This window comes from Stegostoma tigrinum, chromosome 12, assembly GCF_030684315.1.
Source record: "Stegostoma tigrinum isolate sSteTig4 chromosome 12, sSteTig4.hap1, whole genome shotgun sequence".
Classification (NCBI taxonomy): Eukaryota; Metazoa; Chordata; class Chondrichthyes; order Orectolobiformes; family Stegostomatidae; genus Stegostoma; species Stegostoma tigrinum.
Genome location: NC_081365.1, coordinates 62,565,153 through 62,582,532, shown reverse-complemented (window position 1 = coordinate 62,582,532; position 17,380 = coordinate 62,565,153). Strand labels below are relative to the sequence as shown.

The 17,380-nt window shown below is 38.9% G+C and overlaps 1 protein-coding gene across 7 annotated transcripts in view; it reads left to right on the top strand.

The window, feature by feature from the left end:
* The first annotated feature begins 776 nt into the window (after positions 1-776).
* Positions 777-17,380, top strand: part of cnksr2a (connector enhancer of kinase suppressor of Ras 2a) — a 473,904-nt gene continuing 457,300 nt past the window's right edge. For all 7 annotated transcript variants that reach the window (XM_048541088.2, XM_048541090.2, XM_048541087.2 and 4 more), the window contains exon 1: positions 777-1,351. In XM_048541088.2, coding sequence (XP_048397045.2) covers positions 1,288-1,351 — 64 coding nt within the window. In that variant the 5' untranslated portion in view covers positions 777-1,287. The remainder of the gene's footprint in view (positions 1,352-17,380) is intronic.

Here is a 17,380-nt window from a genome sequence, read left to right as displayed (position 1 = left end):
TAAAACCGGGACTGCAACGTTTCCAGGATTGTCTTTGTTCGTGGGATGGCGGGGGGCGGGGTTGCTGTCCAGACCAGCATTTATTGCTCACCCCTGCTTCCTTCCCATTACATTCAAGTTCTACCATTAAAAGCGTTTAGTAGGCATTGCTGGGATGGGGACAGGCAGGAAAACACAGCACTGACATTCGGGCAACCAAAGCGAATGAGGTGGATGCGCTTTAAGAAATATGTGAAATTCCTCCTTGTGTGAGACCACTGACCCTGCCATTGCAGTGTAACCATTTTGCTAACGATGGGGAGGGGGGATTCCCTACATTTGCTTTGCAGCCGTCCTACATTTAATGGGAACCTGCAGCCGTCCTACATTTAATGGGAACCTCTTCTCTAATCTTTTCTCTAATATCCCTCCCCACTGTAAAGTCAACCACCCACGCTTCCATCAGCCAGTGTCAGGCTCAGTCCGTGGCTCTTCATGCCCCCTTGAGGCTTTGTTTGAAGCTCCCTGAATGGCCACAGTCTCCCACTCAGTCTGTGGCCTCCCCTTTTCCCTGGAGATGGAAGGGGTTCTGGCAGAAAGGGATGCACCAGCTCTAAAAGAGACGAAGAATTTTCCGGAATGTGCATTACACTTCAACTCCCTCCCTCTGGATTTTTTTTCCACTCTCTTCCTACCCCACCTCTCCATGCACGTCTGCCCGTCATTTCCGCCAGGAGCTGTGCGTGTGGAGCGAACTGTATGTGTGTACGCGGGCCAGAGGAGAGCGCCGTCAGCACACGGCCAGCAGCAGCAGCAAACACAAGACACTCACTCACTCACTGAGACACAGCCGCTGCATCCATCCTGCCTTTGAGCGCTGACAGACGCCGCATACCATCACACACACTCTCACTCTTCAGACAAGCAAAACAAAAAAAAACTCCACAAATCTAAACACATCCATCCTTTCCACCACCAACCCCCCAAAAAAAGAAATTCTGAATGCAATGCTGGTTTTACTGTAAAACATCCACGAGGTCCTTGGTGGTCATTCGGAATCCGCAATAAGCAAACTTTCTTTAAAAAAAACAAACAACAGAAAGCATCACCAGAGGGAGAGAGAGAAAGAGCAACATTTGCCGAGAGACACCCGCAGCTGACAATGTAAAGCCAGAGGATTTTCACCCGCTCCTGGGAAGGAAGAGAAGTGGCAGACCGCTCAGGGCGTCGCTGCAAGCCATCCCCTCGCGTCTCCTTTTATTTAAAAAAAATCATTGATTTGTTTGCCCGGAAAACAGAAAGTTCCTCATGGCTCTGATCATGGAACCTGTCAGCAAGTGGAGCCCGAATCAAGTGGTGGACTGGATGAAAGGTAACCAAGTGCATTGTAACAAGTTTGTGTGGGATAGCGAGCTCACTGCTTTGGCGATCGAAGAGCTATATTGTTTCATTTAACAATCGCTTCCACAGCCCAAGTCTTATTCCCCCCCCCCCCCACCTTTTTCAGTTTGAGTTTATTTAAGGAAGTTGTTTATTATCTGTATCTTGTAGACACAAGTTGTTGAAAGAAAACGGTGAATTGCATTGCGAGATGTTTCCTTGTATTGTTGAGTATTTTGGGCGACTGATGTTTTGGTTGGTGAGATAAACAGAATGCAGTTTGCTGTTCCTCGCTTTATGATTATTTTAGATCTTATTAAAGACTAATTTCTAATACCTGGTAGCTTATGTTTGTCGCTGTGTGGAGCTGCGTGCCGATGTGATAACCATGGAAACGTTGCCAACCCCTACACCATTAGCATAGCATTAGGCGATTCGAAGGAAAGCCGATCCAGCAAATGCTTTGCTTGTTTGCAATGATTGCAGATTTAAGGCCGGTGTTAGGTTTGGAAAAAGCAAGCACCCTTTCCCACCACCACCCGCCCCCTCCCATTCCCCACCACCGAAACGTTACCAGATCAATGTTATCTGTGTGCATTATTTTGTAAAGTTCGCGATATTTTCTCCACTGGTAGTGACATTAAGGGATTTGCAAAATGTTGTCCACACGGTAGGGATATGCTGACAGGTAACCTGTGCTGGGACTGCTGTCTCGCATTGACCAGCCAATAGGTGAGCTTGAGTGAAAGCGCTGTCTATGTTTGATGCAGGCTGCCAGTGCGATAGAGCACTTTAAAACGGGGAACTTCAGTCCTTGAGGCTGGTCACTGGCTACTGTCATTCCCAATCCATTTTTAAGGCGGGGGAGGGGGGAGTCAAGAACTATACATTCGGTGCGCCGACTCCAGAAAGCAAATAGTAAAATATGGCTTTGGAGTTGGCTGTTCTTGCCTTTAAATAATAAAACAGGCAAACTTTGAAGCATCCCGAATGGCTTTTCACGATTTGGGTTTGTGAACAGAACGGCGGTGTTTGGTCCACAAGGGTGAACATCATTTACCCCACACTTCCCTTGCCACCTTGGGTCAACATAGATACAAACGAGTATGAAAGAGCACCCCCCCCCACCCCGACATTGATATCAGTTCTGTGTTGAAAGTGAACATTTAAAAACAGCGGGGAGAGCGGCTGCTGAGAGTTACCACGGCCGATATTTTGCATGTGTTTACGTTGAGCAGACGGTACACCTGCTTTATAGCTTGTAGGAACAAAACGATCGAGCGTTTTGCAGCCCTGATACAGGCCATTCGGCCCAACAGGGACCCACCCACATCCATCACTTACATCTCATCCGCCCACATGTTGAGCTGGAAAGAAGGCAGTCCGCCGAAAGAACAATGCTGGCTGTTGAACGCGATCAAAGCAGCGGCAGCAACAAACGAAGCAGAGAATACTGAGCATTCAAAGTAAAACAAAACCTAAAGCGATGGAGCGAGACAGAATAGTGTGCCCGAGCAATCAATGTCTGAGCGATATATCTCACCATCTGCTCCGGCCACTCCGGTCGTTCAAAGCAGTTTGAAGAGACCAAGTCGATTTGGTTGTTGGATGTGCGCTGAATATATTAGTGCGATTGTGAGAGAGAATGCAGTTTAAAAGAAAACTGAACTGGGGATATACTGAACCTGAGATATATGCGGGGGAAAATCACTATCAACATGCTCATTTTTTTTGCCAATTCTACAGCGAGACAAAAGCATAATCATTCGTTATTTTGCTCAAAATGCCATAACATTATTAAGGATAAATAACACACATACACAAGCTAAAGTTGCAGTGAGCAAAATTCTCTTATAACATAGCATGATTTCAAACGTGAAACTTACTCCGTTTGGAATCCAGGTGTGGGTTAAAAATCATTTGATTTTATTGCTGCTACATGGATTCGTTGAAATTGTCAATTTTCTCACTCCCAACCCCCCTCCCGCCGCCACCAACACATACTGCCAAATGTTGAAGTTTTTTCTGTTCTGCTGTTTTCCTTCCTGAGTACGGGGCTGAGAATGCTAGAATGACCTCTGCAGCAGACCCACCATCATATTGGATATTTCAGCTGAAATCCAGTCAGGAAAGTGATTGGTGAACGAAGATCAACTATTTGTCTAGATTAGGTGTCAGTAGGCATGGTGTTGGGGCTGATGTATTCAGCATTAGGTTTTCCGCAGGCAAGTAAATGCAGGGAAATTTCTACACTGATAGCAATTGATTTTTCTGAAAAATGTGGAATTCTTAGTTGGAAACGCCAGTAGTAAGATGCAGCAAAGCATTAACTGTATACAGTATTTGCTAGGTACTTTTATATGAGCACCTTTTGCAATAAAGACGAAAGAACAGTTGCTTCCAGGCGATCTGTTCAGATTGATCGCACATACACAGAAAAAAAGAAACAAAAATCTTCTTGAACCGCAGCAGGCTTACCATCACCTGTAAGATGAAGAAGCAACTTTATGTTTCAGGGCTTTCTAATGAAGAGTCATTCTTAAAATATTGTCCTTCCATTTTATTGATGTTCTTATGAAACGTCCATGTATTTTCAGCAGTTTACTTTTTTAAGTGGCTGAACTCAACTCGATCATTTTATTTTTCTGAAAATATTTCTTCCGCAATTTTCAGAAAAGGTAAAGTTCTTACAAAAGTGGCAATACAAAGTTTTTATTAAATGTGCCCTTCACAAGACATGTAAATTAAGAGCTTTTATCCAGTTTTATCCATTCATCTAGGTGGACGTAACTAATCTTTCTCAAGCCTTTGTAACTTTAAGACCATTTCATAACCTATAAAAGAGGCATGTACATTGCAAGGTGGATCTTGTCAAAAACTTGGACCTATAATTTAACATCTGATTCTGGCACTTTTCCATACATTGTAGAAATATATTGATTACATAATTGAATGCCAGCCAATTCCAGAGAGATATTTTACTCAAAGTCTATTGGAAAAAAAGAGGCAAATGCTTAATTTATCCAAAGGGCCAACGTAGACCATTCAACTTTTTGAGCCTATTCTGTCATTCAGTTGGATCATGGTAGTTTCATTGTCTTAACTCCATGTTATCCACATTTTTATTACTTGCCTTAATTCCATATTCCTTAATATCATGACTTAATATACAACTCTCTTAGTGTCACCATAGTATGGGAAAATGGAACTCTGAGGTCAGGATTTCTTCACTGGATGCTAACACATGCTTGAAAACATTTTGCAAAGCTTGCTGAAAGTGATGGCACTTAAGTTCTCAAAGAGTTTTATATTTAACAAATATCTTAAGATCAGAATATCCAGTCTTGAATCCATTTTTCAAAGTACTTTGGTAACAGAGGGTTAATGCACGCTGTGCATACTTTGTTTCCCAGTTTTCAAGAAATTATGTGAAATCAGTTTTAAAATTCTGTTTGTCTAAATAGGATGATGAGTGGTGGTGTTTTTTTGAACAAAGTGTGACTAGGACAAGTTGACAACATTTGTTTTTTCAAGAAACCCCATTAATTTGTGTTTATCGATGCCTCCTAAACTCCAGTGACCCATAGAGCTCTGTGGCAATGTATGGACACTTATGGTATGGATATGTTTGGATTGACAATTTTTATGTCCTTACTTTTGTTCAAAAGTTTTGTAGTTGTCCGAAGAATCAAAGTTCTTGTTATGACTGAAGAACATTTGAAATACATGTATGCAAATAATTGAACTGTTCAAGTTTGAGAGAAAGTTCATGCATTAAAAGATTAAAATGAGAATTGCTAATTGGGATTTATTTATCTTCTTTTAGTGGGAAGTTTCAAACCAATAATAGAGATAATGTTACATGAGTGCTCCATTCCCAAAAGAGCATTTAGGGAAAACAAATTCCTGACTTAGGTTTCAATAGCCCTGAAGGACAACAACAAAAATGATGTGATCTGATGCAGCATGTTGTGCCAAAGAATTATTTAATGTCGTGTTTGTAAACACAGGAATAGTTAGTTAGAATTTGTTTACCAATTATGGGCAAACCATTCTCTGCTTTGGTCACATCTAATCTGGAGAATTCACATTAAGAGGCCACATGTAATGTATATCACAAATGAAATAAGATGAGGGAGTTTGAATTTCTAGTTACTTCCATCACAAGAACTGAATTCCCGTGGTTTTACATAATTATGTTTTGCATCTACATTTTTAAGCCATATAATGAACTGACCTGCAAGTTCAATAGAATTATTACAAAATATAACCAGACATCCCTAGTTTTCATTCAGCTAAAGAACTAAGCAAGATTTATTTCTTTTTGATAAAGAGGATGAATAATTTGCTATAGACTGATAATGCTGCTTTTAGCTTTCCTTCAAATTGACTAAGCAAGTATACAAGCAAATTTCAGAATTTTTATCTTGTAAATAATCTGAGAGTTTTCTTGTCAGTCATTAGCATTGATATATGGACCTGAAGGATATCTGTAACCGATAGTTTAAGGAGTGTCAAATCAATTTTCCTGAAATGTAGCTATTAATGTGATGCTTAGGAAATATTGGTGTCAATAATCATGTTTATTCAATTTACATTGAAAATCTTGCGCTAACCATACACATTACAATTCAGATATCAAATTGAATTCAGAACAGTTTATCACTTACAGAACTTCCCACCATATTGATTTTTATTTTGCTTAAGACTTTTGCCATACTTTTAGATAAGTTTACAATATTTAACAAAACTAATTGTCTAAGCATAAAATAAAGTTTGGGATTTAAATTACAAAACATAAACATAATTCTGACTTGAGCTGTTAACAGCCGATGGTAAAACACACTTCACATTTGGAACATAATTTGTAATAACAAATACTGTTTAGTCAGTTGACTGCTATATTACTTAGAATTAAAGGAAAACAGTATGGTTTTCAGCTGAAAAGCACACAAATTGTCCAGTATTTATTAACATACTGATGTCTCCTGTAATTAATTGTCGCCATATTAATGTCAGTTTTTAAGAATACTTGCAATTAACCAGTCATGAAGTTAATGTCTAAAACACATTATTGTTATTGTGCAAAGTCATTTATCTTATAATGGTTCTGAGAGATTAATTCAAAGAATGTAGGATTTCATAATATTACTGTATTAATAAATTTAAATAATTCATGTATCTAAAATATTGACAAATTTTACAAATTTTAGTCAATTTGAGCAGTATCCATCATAAACTGTAGACCTATTTCTGAAATGGCTAATTAGGTTGGTAGAAGTTAAGAATTTACAGTTGTTTTCCATGTATAAGTAACTTTATTACTAAATGTTCACTATTTACCATAAATTTTCATTTCTTTCTGAATATTGCCTTTTAAAAACAAGTGCTTTGCAGTCAATTTCAGGATTTAAACAAAAAAAGCAGCAACAAAATGGTCATTTTGATGTGCACTACCAAAGGATGTCTGAGTTGTGATAAATCACTTGCCTGTGACATGCAATTTCTGTTCTATGGCAGAATCACTACTGCTTGACTTTGTGACTTGATTATTGGAAAATCAAGGCTGTTTTTGCCAGTGTGTTAGGTGTTGTATGTAAACTATTGTAGTCCTAGGCATTGTGTCCAATTGCTTTGGAAGAACAATATCTAAGACAGTATCATTATTTTTGTTTTATAATCAACCTGTTCACAGATCTGGTGGGATTTGAACCTCGGCCTCCTAACTCAGAATTAGGGGCACTATCCACAGTACCACATAGCCCTTATAGGTATTTTCTAATCAACCTGTTCAGAGATGTTATTGCATGCGTCTGGAGCGGGTGGGATTTGAATCTGTACCTCCTGGCTCAGAAGTAGGGTGTTGCCACCACACTGCTTCCTCACAGAGCCCTTAAAAATATTTTTAAAAATCATTAACATATTTTTATAATCAACTTGTTCAGAGACGTTGTTACATGTCTGGAGCAGGTGGAACTTGAAACCTGGCTTCCCAGTCCAGAATTAGGGACGTTACCATTGTACTACAAGAACCCCTTTGTAGGACCCTTTTTTAAAATTATTAAGTGTAATTTTCTAATTAACCTATTAAGAGATGTTATTACACACCTCTGGAGCAAGTGGGATATGAATCTGGGCCTCCCAGTCCGGGATGGGGGACACTTCCACTACACCGTGGCACACTGAATAAAATGTTAGCAGCTGTTGCTACTTGCTGGAATTTCAGCTACCTTTCAATCTGATTCAGTGTTGTGCTTTGGAGAGGACTTTAAATGCTGATCTTTCCTTCTATACTGGAGCCGAGCTTAACTCAGTTTCAGCAAAAACAAGGTTTATTTACCCTTGCTGTAGATTTTTTTTTCAATCAGATTAAAGTTTTATGGGCTTAACATGTGTAACTCGAAGTAATAAAAGACCCACAAAGGTATGAGGTATTCACTTCACATGAACACACTGTACTCCACAATAGAGTGAAGAACCATGATAAAAATTATTCCTTGTTCTGCTGTGTAGAAAAATTGACCCTGTTGGTCAAGTCTAATCTTAATTTGTGCTTGGTTTTTGATCATTTTTGGTGTATTATGTGGTGTCATTATTGACAAACAACAATGTAAATTGAAAACTGGAATTCCAAGCTTTTCTGATGAACCCTCTCTGATGAAGGGTCTAGGTCCGAAATGTGAACTTTTGTGCTCCTGAGATGCTGCTTGGCCTGCTGTGTTCATCCAGCTCCACACTTTGTTATCTTCCAAGCTTTTTGGTTCTTTTTATTTGATTCCTACAAAATTGTGGCTGTTATGATAGTACAAGATTTCAAATTAATTCTATTGCACATTCAATTTCAGATGGACATGTACTGCTGCAATTATTGAGCTGGAGAAGCAGTCCAGAGGTCATGAGTTTAAATCCAGCCATGGAAACTTGTGATACAAAACAGAAAATGCTGGAGAAAGTCAGCAGGTCTGGCAGCATGTATGGAAGGAGAAACACAGTTAATGTTCAGATGGAAGAGCCATATTGGACTCGAAACACTAATGCTGTTTCTCTTTCTATTGATGCTCCGAGACATGCTGAAATTGCCCGGCATTTTTTTTGTTTTTGATGTGGATTTCCATCATCTGCTGTATTTTGCTTCTATGCTTTTGTTTCTATGGAAACTTTTCAAGTTGACTGGCGTAAATCTGGTAATTTATGGAAAACATAACCATAAATGCTGCCAATAAATGGAAAATCCCAAGTGGTGCACTCATGCTTATCAAAGAAGGGAACATACTCACTCTAAATAGTTGGATTAAACATGATTCTAAGCCTTTGACTCGTGGGTGTTTCTTTCTCCTCTGAATCATAGAGGGGTTACAGAACAGAAGGAAGCCAATTGACTTGCTGTGTGTGCCAGCTCTCTGCAAGAGCAACTTAGCTAAGTCACACTGTCCATTCCACAAAAGTTGTTTTTATTTCATCAGAAAATTATCCTACTCTTCTTGAAGTACACGATTGAATTTGCCTCAACCTCCCTCCCAGAATGTGCATTTCGTATCCAAACTACCTGTTACATAAACACTTACATTGACTGTCCTCATTCAGTATCCCAAAACGTATCACTCTACACTTCACTGTCCAGTTCACCACCCAATCTACATCCTTTTGAAATCTATGAGTTCGTGGTACTTTCAGATTCCAAGTGGATTTTTGTGAAGTGATCTCGCAATCAGTCTGTTCAACATTGTATGGTCTGAAGATATAAGACATATTAACATTCAGAGTCACATTTGAGGATTTCCAAGATCACTTTGATCTTGTTGCATTTCTGTACAGCCACCTCCAATGACCAACTAGTGTGACAGGAACATTCCTAGATGAAGTGATGAATGAATCTTAGATTATGGCTGAAAAATACTATTCAGAAAGTGTCGCTGGGTCAAACCTTTTTTTACTAGTCCATGGTATGGTTTTCTTAACTTAATCTCTACCCTCAAACACCAACAAAGATGTTTTAGGGCACAGTGCAGCACAACAAACATGACCTATACAACATCTCTAAAGTAATAAGCAGTTCGAAGGCACTTCCCAGGAGCATAATCAGAGAAACAAATGACATAGAACCATAGATGGAGATATGAGAAATTGATGAAATTATTGGTCAAAGAGGTATGTTTTAAGAAGCATCACGATGACCAGTGAGATATTTGAAGAGCTGTGGGGAGAGAATCTTTGAACTTAGGGCCTAGAAACCTGGAAGCTTACCTAGTTATGACAGTACAGAAGAAGTTGTATATGTATGAAAGATTGGAATTGGAGAAATGTAGAATCCTGGAATGTTGTAGGGTTGATGGAAGTTATGAAGATAGGGAAGGGTAAGGCCATTCAGGAATTTGAAGCATGAAGGAAAATTTTCCTGAAGTTATGGAGACTCAACAAATCTTTAAAAATGATGGATGAAACCCCAATCCACAAGTTATAGAATCATAGAATCCCTACAGTATAGATAGAGGCCATTCAGCCCATCAAGCCCGCACCAACCCTCTGAGCAGCATATTGCTTGACCCACTTCCTCATCCTGTTCCCCCATTACCCTGCACTTACCACACTAATACAGCTAGCCTGCCAATCTTTGGACTGTGAGAGGAAACCAGAGCATCCAGTGGAAAACCACACAGATACAGGAAGAGCATGCAAACTTCACACAGATAGTTGCCCAAGGCTTTATGTCTCACAAATCCAGTTTTTGCCAGTACAGGGAGGGGGTTAGAGTATGAATCACATTGACTAGAAACCCAAACTCAGGAGGAAGTTACAAATTAGTACTGAGTTCAAACAGATCCTATTTGCATTGTTTCAAGCACCTTAGCCCACAATGTGAGAGTCACGAATTGTTGAGTATCAATGCATGTTCTTGAAAGGTGGATAAAATATTTTTGAGCATTATAATCCGAAATTTTTAAATCCCCAGCTCTTTAAACTTGGGCAAAAAGCTTCTGCTGTCAATGAGAGTTAAAAATAATTTGCTGGTTTGCTTTGCATAATGTAATTTCCCAAGGGCTGTTATTGCAGCTAAGGCTGTTATGAACAGCTTGTAGATTTTGGATAATTACAGAATTAATTAATCTATTCAAGGTTTCTGAGTCCAAAGTTTGATTGACAAGTTAAAGAGGCAATTAAGTGATTAGCTGTTGTTAATATGAGTACTGAATAGCAGTTTCTTTTTGCTTCCATCACTGATTTAATAGTTGAGGGGATTTAAAAGTTTTGAACTGATCTCATGATGTCAGTCTTCTGAACTGTGAAGCCTGCATGATAGCTTTGTTTAACTGCTAGAAGTTTTTTTTTTCATTTCCATATGGTTCCAAAGAACTGTCCGTAGTAAATGTTTTGTAAACGACTATCAAGCTCTCATGACAAAACGAGTGATCACGTGGAGGATACAGGGTGTGGAGTTTGGATGGGAATCATACATTTGACATAGAGGGGTCATGAGGGTAGGTTTGTTGGTGATGGACTGGACAATAGCAATCATGCTGCTACCTATAAAGTCAAAGCGACTGTGATCATAATTCTTGGCAGATGTTGGTGATTCAGAATTATGATCAATTTCAATAAAATAAACTTCATTCAACTCATGGGATCATTATGTTTTCAACCGCATTTTCAAACAGTTTGTGAAAACAAGGTAGTCTTGTTTATAATGGTTTGCATGGTCCAGTCAATTCTCAAGTGAGGCTGTACACATGATTTTTAAATTCTTCAGCAGGCTGCATTATGTTATATGTCATAATAAGAACGGAGATTATGCTATTAGTTACTGATAATTAGCTAAGTATTGTGTTAAATCTACTTGGATGATTCATTTTCTACATTAAGTTATTTGTTAACTGGAATAATAACCAAGATAAGAGAAGAATATTGGTAAACAGACTGTAATGAATGAATAAATTGAATTCCATTCAAATTGTATAAGATTTTGGAATTTAGACTGTTATAGGATGACATTCTGTGATCCTTATCTACATTTTCTGCAATCGCAGAAGTATCATCCTTTCCCATAATATTCAAAAGGATTGCTGTTTCCTATGCTTCAGTCAATCAATTCATTGTGACTGCATAAGCAATATTTTTATTACAAGTGATTTTTTTTATTGCACTTTGCATAGAATTCTTATTTCCTGTTTGACAATGTCCAGCTTGACTTTAGCTGATCTGTCTCTGGAGAGGAGTGCAGGAGGCCACCTGTGAAGTGTGATTGTGAAGAATTGGTGCAAGAGACCAATAGGATAAAGGGAAGTGTGAATGTTGGCTGCCCTTTGGTGAAACAAGGCATCTGGAGAGAGAGGCTGAGTGGAGGTGCAAGTTATATACAGGAGTACACAAAGGAAGTCAGAATGTGGGACCTGGCACCTGAAAGCGTTCTGCTATTCATCCTTCCTGCCCTTCTGAAGTCTTGAATTCTCTTGGTACACTGTCTCCAACTTGGAGGGATCACATTTCTGCTCATGAGTCCATCACTCACTTCAATCCGTGGCTGTTTAATTGGAGATATTGCCTTTTTCCTCCTATCTTTGTGAAAGATCACCTCACTGTAGCCCCTTTGCTCCCTCAGCTGGATTGCCAGGTAAATGTCAGCATCTTTCTCAGAACGTCCCATTCCTGTGTTTACTGCAGCATCAAACATCTTAGTGCTGGTGAACCATTACAATCTATCTTGTCCTTTTTGTTAGAAATACTTCTTTGGGCAAAATGGACTCACCATTCCTAATTGGTTTGGCGCAGGTAGGATAATAATACTGTGAATCAGGGGAAAAAAAACTGTCAATGGGCTTCTGACCTGCTGATGGATCACAATTTCAGTAAGAACTCGGGTCTCAACTTTTTACTTTGCACTTGCTCATGCGGCACTTCCAAGTGTAATGTACACAGCCTGTTGCAATGGATGAAATATTTTAATTATGCAGTTGTCATCGATTCACGTTCAGAGTAGGATCACACAAAATTATGAAATGACGCTTTTTGTTCGCGTGATAACGGAAACTGCAGATGCTGGAGAATCCAAGATAACAAAGTGTGGGGCTGGATGAACACAGCAGACCAAGCAGCATCTCAGGAGCACAAAAGCTGACGTTTCGGGCCTAGACCCTTCATCAGAGAGGGATGAAACGTCAGCTTTTGTGCTCCTGAGATGCTGCTTGGCCTGCTGTGTTCATCCAGCTTCACACTTTGTTACTTTTTGTTCGCTTTTGGTTTGTGGCTGAATCCTTTGAAATTCAACTGCAGCACAAAAAAAAGTTGAAAAAGTTTTTCATCCCTTAGGGAACCTTATTCTGATAAAATGATGCAGTAATTGTTGATTACAGGCTGCAGAAAAGAATAATTCAGTCTTGAACAATACAGTGAAATCGATTATGTTTGCACATAAGTGGTGGAATATTTAAAGACCTAGATGTTCCATTAACTTCTGTATCATAAAATGAGCTGCTGTTTTCAAATTAATGAGTCTGTCTGAGGATTGATATTGAAAAGCAGTAATGAGTGTGAAACTACTTAAAGAGACAAAATCGATTTGATGTGATGATTAACTGAAATTCGAAAGTGATGAAAATTAACAGAGTTCCATTAATTCAGAGACTTCCTAGCTTATATTTTGTACACATGGAGTTAACTGGAAGGTTATTCATGTAAATATAAACTAGCATGTGATTTCTTAATGTGTTCATTTATCCTTTTAACTCCAGCTCTCTTTCTGGTGATAGTGTGAGATTAAACTGTTTCAAACTCCCAACAACATGTTTGAGCCATCTCTAATTCCATCACTTTCCACCTCTGCAACCACCCAATTTCATCCTTGTGTTGTCTCTTGCTGAAGAAAATATCTCACGCATTTGCTACCTCTAGAATTCACAATTCCAATATGCTCCTGGCTGAACTCTCACATTTAATTTTTCATAAACTTGAGATTATTTGAAACTCTGATGCCTGTGTCTTAATGTGCTACCAGTTTCCGGCACTTATTGCCCTTTGCATGCTGAGCCACGTTGTCACATAGTCTTGTTTTTAAACTTGTTGCATTTGTTTCCAAAACCTTACATGGTTTCATTTCTGCCCTATCTCTGTAATTTCCTCTTGCCCCACAATCCTCATTGAATCAACTTCATTCATAGTAAAAACTCCACATCAGTGGTCACATGTGGATCCAAATGCTGGAATTCCTTCCCTACATCTCTCTACCTTACTCTCTTCCTTTAAGACACTCCTTGAAACCAATGTAAGACTAAATCTTTAATCATTTAACCTGAAGATAACTCCACAGAGGCTGGTATCCCATCACCAAGTCACCTTTTATTTACATGTGCATAGCACTTGACGCTGATCCAACTCTGTCAGACCCAGCTCTTAGAGTGACCAGGATGTCTGACACTCCTGTACATATATGTCAGCCAGCACTCCCTGATTGGATCAGGCTAACAGCCCCAACCTAGCTGACCTCATTGCAGTCTCTACAGACCTAATATATTCTCGTAAGGTTTGGTAGCATATTTTGTTATATAATGCTCCCGTAAAATGCCTGAGGACACGTTCAACATAATACAACTTGCTGTTGTTTTATGAAATTCATTTGCATGGTTCTTTAAAATCAAGCCTGTTCTGAGATGCTAGATAACAAAGTGTGGAGCTGGATGAACACAGCAGGCCAAGCAGCATCTCAGGAGCACAAAAGCTGACGTTTCGGGCCTAGACCCTTCCAGCTTCACACTTTGTTATCTTGGATTCTCCAGCATCTGCAGTTCCCATTATCATTGTTCTGAGATGCTGCTTGGCCTGCTGTGTTCATCCAGCTCCACACTTTGTTATCTTGGATTCTCCAGCATCTGCAGTTCCCATTATCACTGTTCTGAGATGCTGCTTGGCCTGCTGTATTCATCCAGCTACACACTTTGTTATCTGTTGTGATGTTTTACTGTTTATAATATCTGGATTACCAATGGAGACACCACTGTATAAAAGCAATAGTCCGTTTTTGTTGCTATACGTGTGAAAACTCAGTTGGATCTCAAGGCAAGTATCAGTGCCTTTGGAGGTACAGGGAGTTTGGACTCCACTCTATGTGATTAAGATTTGGGACAAAGTTGTCTGAGGGAGAAGTTCAGAGTGGATGTATACATGTATAGTTCCAGAGATCTTTGTTTCGATCTATAAATTTAACAAAACCTATGTAGTTTAAAAATACAAACAACTGATTAGCAGTTTGGCAGAATAACAAATATATCTAAGTCAGTGACTGAATGGTCAGTTACTGAGTGTTCTAATGTCGATTCAGAAGAGAGACATGGAGAAAATGGGATTTCTTGGACCTGTTGGGACCAGTTTATTTTCGTTTGTTATTGTCATGAATAGTGCGCACGTCATACCTGGAGATTTGCCTGTACATGAGTTACATAAAATGTCATTGATAATATATCATTGGCGAAATGAAGATAAGTCCTACAACTCAGCTGAAATCTTCTTCAGGAACAACTGAAGGAAGTCTGCAAAGTGGCTTAGAAAATGAACACATAAGTTAGATATTATGTCAACTTTTGTGCAAGAATTGTAAAAGGCAGATTAGAATTTGAAGAAAGGATTTGAAAATAGAAAGTGTCGTATATTGGATGTTTTGCTAATTGTCTTCGATCACAACTGCTGTCGCATGGCCTCTAGGTGACACATGACCTAATAGCTATTACACCCACTGACATATTGACTATTTTTGAACTCCAGATTTCATCCACTGTCATCATACGGCTACATGGCCTGGATTTTCCGATGATCGGATTATTGTTTCTGTATCCTAGATAGGAGATGTGAATGGGAACTCTGTGGAAACCAAATCGATATAGACTCTGAAGGATTTGCCTGGGAAATTTAAGATTCTGTACAATCGGAACCCTCCAAAAGTATCCATGGAAATGTAAGGGTTTGTAGGATTCTGCTGATGTTAGGTAAGCAGTTACTCAGGAAATGTTAGTCTATTAACTGATTAGTCTAATTCCTGATTAACTATTAAACTGACTCCAACCTCCCCCCAACCTTACTCTTGTTCCCCCTCCCCTTGCCACCCCAAATGAAACACCTGTCCTAGCGTCCATAAAACCCCAGACCTTGAGCTGAAACCCTTTCTCACTGAAGAACTCAATATCACATTGCCACTGGGCCCACGTACCCATTATCACCTGACAAGCCAGCACCCGACAACCCAGCCCCAGGACCTGATTTCCACCTCTCCCCTCGTCCACATTATAAATTTCAGAACATAGGGATTGGTTGTTGTAAGAAAGGGTGTATGTTTGCCTTCCCCCTACTGTTCTGGTCTACAAGGAAACTGTATGTAGGGAAGAGCGTCTTCACATTCTGAAGAAGCCCTGACCGGAATTGTAAGTCAGAAACGCAGAGCTCTCTTATAATACAAGAAACAAGTGTGGAGTGATAATCTGCGAGAGATCACCTTTGAAACTGGGCCTATATTTCATGAAGGAATTGCTGTGCTGCCAAAGTGCAAAGCACATTCATTGGGACAGATTATGATCACAGGCTTCATAAACCTTGTGTGGCCTCTGAAGCAACCAAGAAAATAATCGCCCTATAATGATGCAAGCCTACATTTGCTAAGTGTTATTGCTTGGAGGGAAGTTCACTATGGCTTCAACTGCAGGCTTTACCTTAATACTCTGAAAACATTAGCAGTCTTACACTTGTCCGTGTTTAGGACCAGATAAGGTATAAGTTACAGAAGTCTCAAATAGCATTTTAATTCTGTGATTGATTACTTTAACCTGCCTATCTCCATATGTGATGCACATTGGTGTACCTCAATTGCCTTTGGGATATGCAGCAATGTAATTCAGTGTGAATTTTCGTTGAAAACTGATTTATGTTTGAACTGATTAGGGCCTGCTTAATTTTATTGAGAATTTGGCCTATTTCTTTAATATCTTTGTGTTACTTTTTTAAAGTGTGATAATAAAACTGACAATAGATTGTTTCAGTGACTGACATTTTTGGAGCAACATTTTTGGAAAAAATGCTTCAACTCTTGCAAAACAGTTGAGATCTTGCATTTCAGGGGAGGTGAATTGTAGAAGAGTAAACTCAACCAAATATATGCATAATATTAAAAAATAATCTTTTAGTCTTTGGCAGTGTTTCCGGGTAATGAGTACATTGACAAATTCAATTAACACAAGTAGCAGCATTAAGTTTGGAGGAATTTATAATGCACACCTGGACTCCAAAGGGAGATATAAGTCTTTAAAATTTCCATGTTCTTATAACATTTTTTCAGTTTTGTTTGTTGGTGGTGGATATTGATGTTTTCTTTTCCTTAATGTGTTCTTTTCCTTAATTTCCTGTTTGTGCAAAATAACTAATATTTGTGCTGTTCTTTTACTGTAGATTTAGTAAGAAATATTATTTCGCTTAATGTTTTATTTTATCTTATGTTTCACTTTAAATTTTTCATGGAAAATATAAAAAGCCTAATTATTTTTCTTTCAGAATTAATCATATTTATTCAAAAACAGTTTAAATCATGCTTTGAATGGTCATTTCAGATTCAATGTCCAAATACAATGTTGATTGCCATTCTGAACTGTTTCTCCATTAAATGGTGATTCTCTTTTATTATTCAGTTATTTCTGATTTCCTTTCCTGCTGTTTTGTCCCTTATATCATCCCATCCTGTTCTTCCAGTCTAATGTGGTCTCCATCTCATTAAAGTGATTTGTATGACATAAAATGAGGTGAGGTTTGTGTGATTCATAAACACCAGCAACGATCAGATAGACCAATTAGCCTGTCTCTCTGTCATTGTATGACTTAACCTTTTCAACTCCTTTGCCGAGTCCAATCTACCAACTGCAATTTGCAATGAATTGTCACATTTGTGGTGCTCCCACATGATAACTGCAGTATTTTAGAAAAACTGGGCAGAATACTATCAGACTCTGAGTGACTTTTCTCTGGCAAAGTGAGAATCAGAATCAGGCTACAAGTTTGG